Below are 1,047 nucleotides of genomic sequence, written 5' to 3' on the forward strand. Positions count from 1 at the left end.
GTTTTCATAGATGCTGTTAGGATAAGTATTCTTACGGCTAAAGATAGATTATAAGTGTATTAGCTTAAAGGAAAATTTAGAACCCGTCACTTACTTTTCTTAATAGGTCTTGATGATTGCTAATCGTTGAAGTTTCATATAATGAGATAAATAGTCCACTCCTTTCCCATGCTTGCAGCGAGACAAAGCTGATGTCAAGGTGTGGGGTAATTTTGATCAAGAGTTTTGCCCTTCTTTCCGAATGTGTGTGTAGATGCTTGGCACTGTAGAATTAAAGGATTTGACCAGCACTGGACTGCACTTGTCAGTTCTAGCCAGGGGTTGGCACTGCAAGTAGACACAATGAGGTGTTTGATCATAGATTTTTATCATCATTTGTTTTTCTTTGTGTATGACAAACAAATTCCTCAGTCCTCACCTGATCAGAAGCATAATATGAAAGGTTAAGATAAGGCATTCATATATGATGTTACATTCATAGTACTTGTTCAGAAAATTCATGTTCTTTTGGGATTTTTTCTTCCTACTGCTTTTCATGATTGCATTTCATGAATGAATGATTTTTCATCCTGTTTCATGCAATATTTCTACTCATTATCTGTCTGTCTAACCCAAATGGGTTGGAATGAAGAAAGTGGCAATATTTCAGGAAGTTGGTTGTGAAAAACAGAGGGAGACAGGATTTACAAAGCCTGCCCCAGCACACCGAGGACTGCAGGATGAGGGAGTATGGCCCTTTTTCCTTTTACATTCTTTACAAGTGCTACATTTGCCAGCCCCTGACTTGGCACAGATTTTTATTGCCATTATTTTGCTGCACACATTACTTATGGATACTTATTTCAAATGCTCAGTGCCTTTTCTTTTGATGTTCCTTTCCCAAGTATTTTCTTCTTGATCTTGCAAGATGGCCCATCCATTGGCTCGTTATTATCTGCGCACATGTTTGCCAAGTCTGTTTTGAGCTTCACAAGTATTTTTCCCTTGGCAGAGAAGCGTTGCAACCACAGTTTAGTTACATCCTGGATTGCACCCTTACCAGAAATA

General features: G+C 38.5%; 1 protein-coding gene across 1 annotated transcript in view; it reads left to right on the plus strand.

The window, feature by feature from the left end:
* LOC119584982 (kinesin-like protein KIF13A) overlaps positions 1 to 1,047 on the plus strand; it is a gene marked incomplete at its 5' end in the record, with an annotated part of 70,347 nt that overhangs the window by 46,536 nt on the left and 22,764 nt on the right. Inside the window, 1 exon segment of the mRNA XM_037933590.1 lies at positions 650 to 727. Within this exon segment, the coding sequence (XP_037789518.1) occupies positions 650 to 727 (78 nt within the window).

This window comes from Penaeus monodon, chromosome 19 (assembly GCF_015228065.2).
Source record: "Penaeus monodon isolate SGIC_2016 chromosome 19, NSTDA_Pmon_1, whole genome shotgun sequence".
Lineage (NCBI taxonomy): Eukaryota > Metazoa > Arthropoda > Malacostraca > Decapoda > Penaeidae > Penaeus > Penaeus monodon.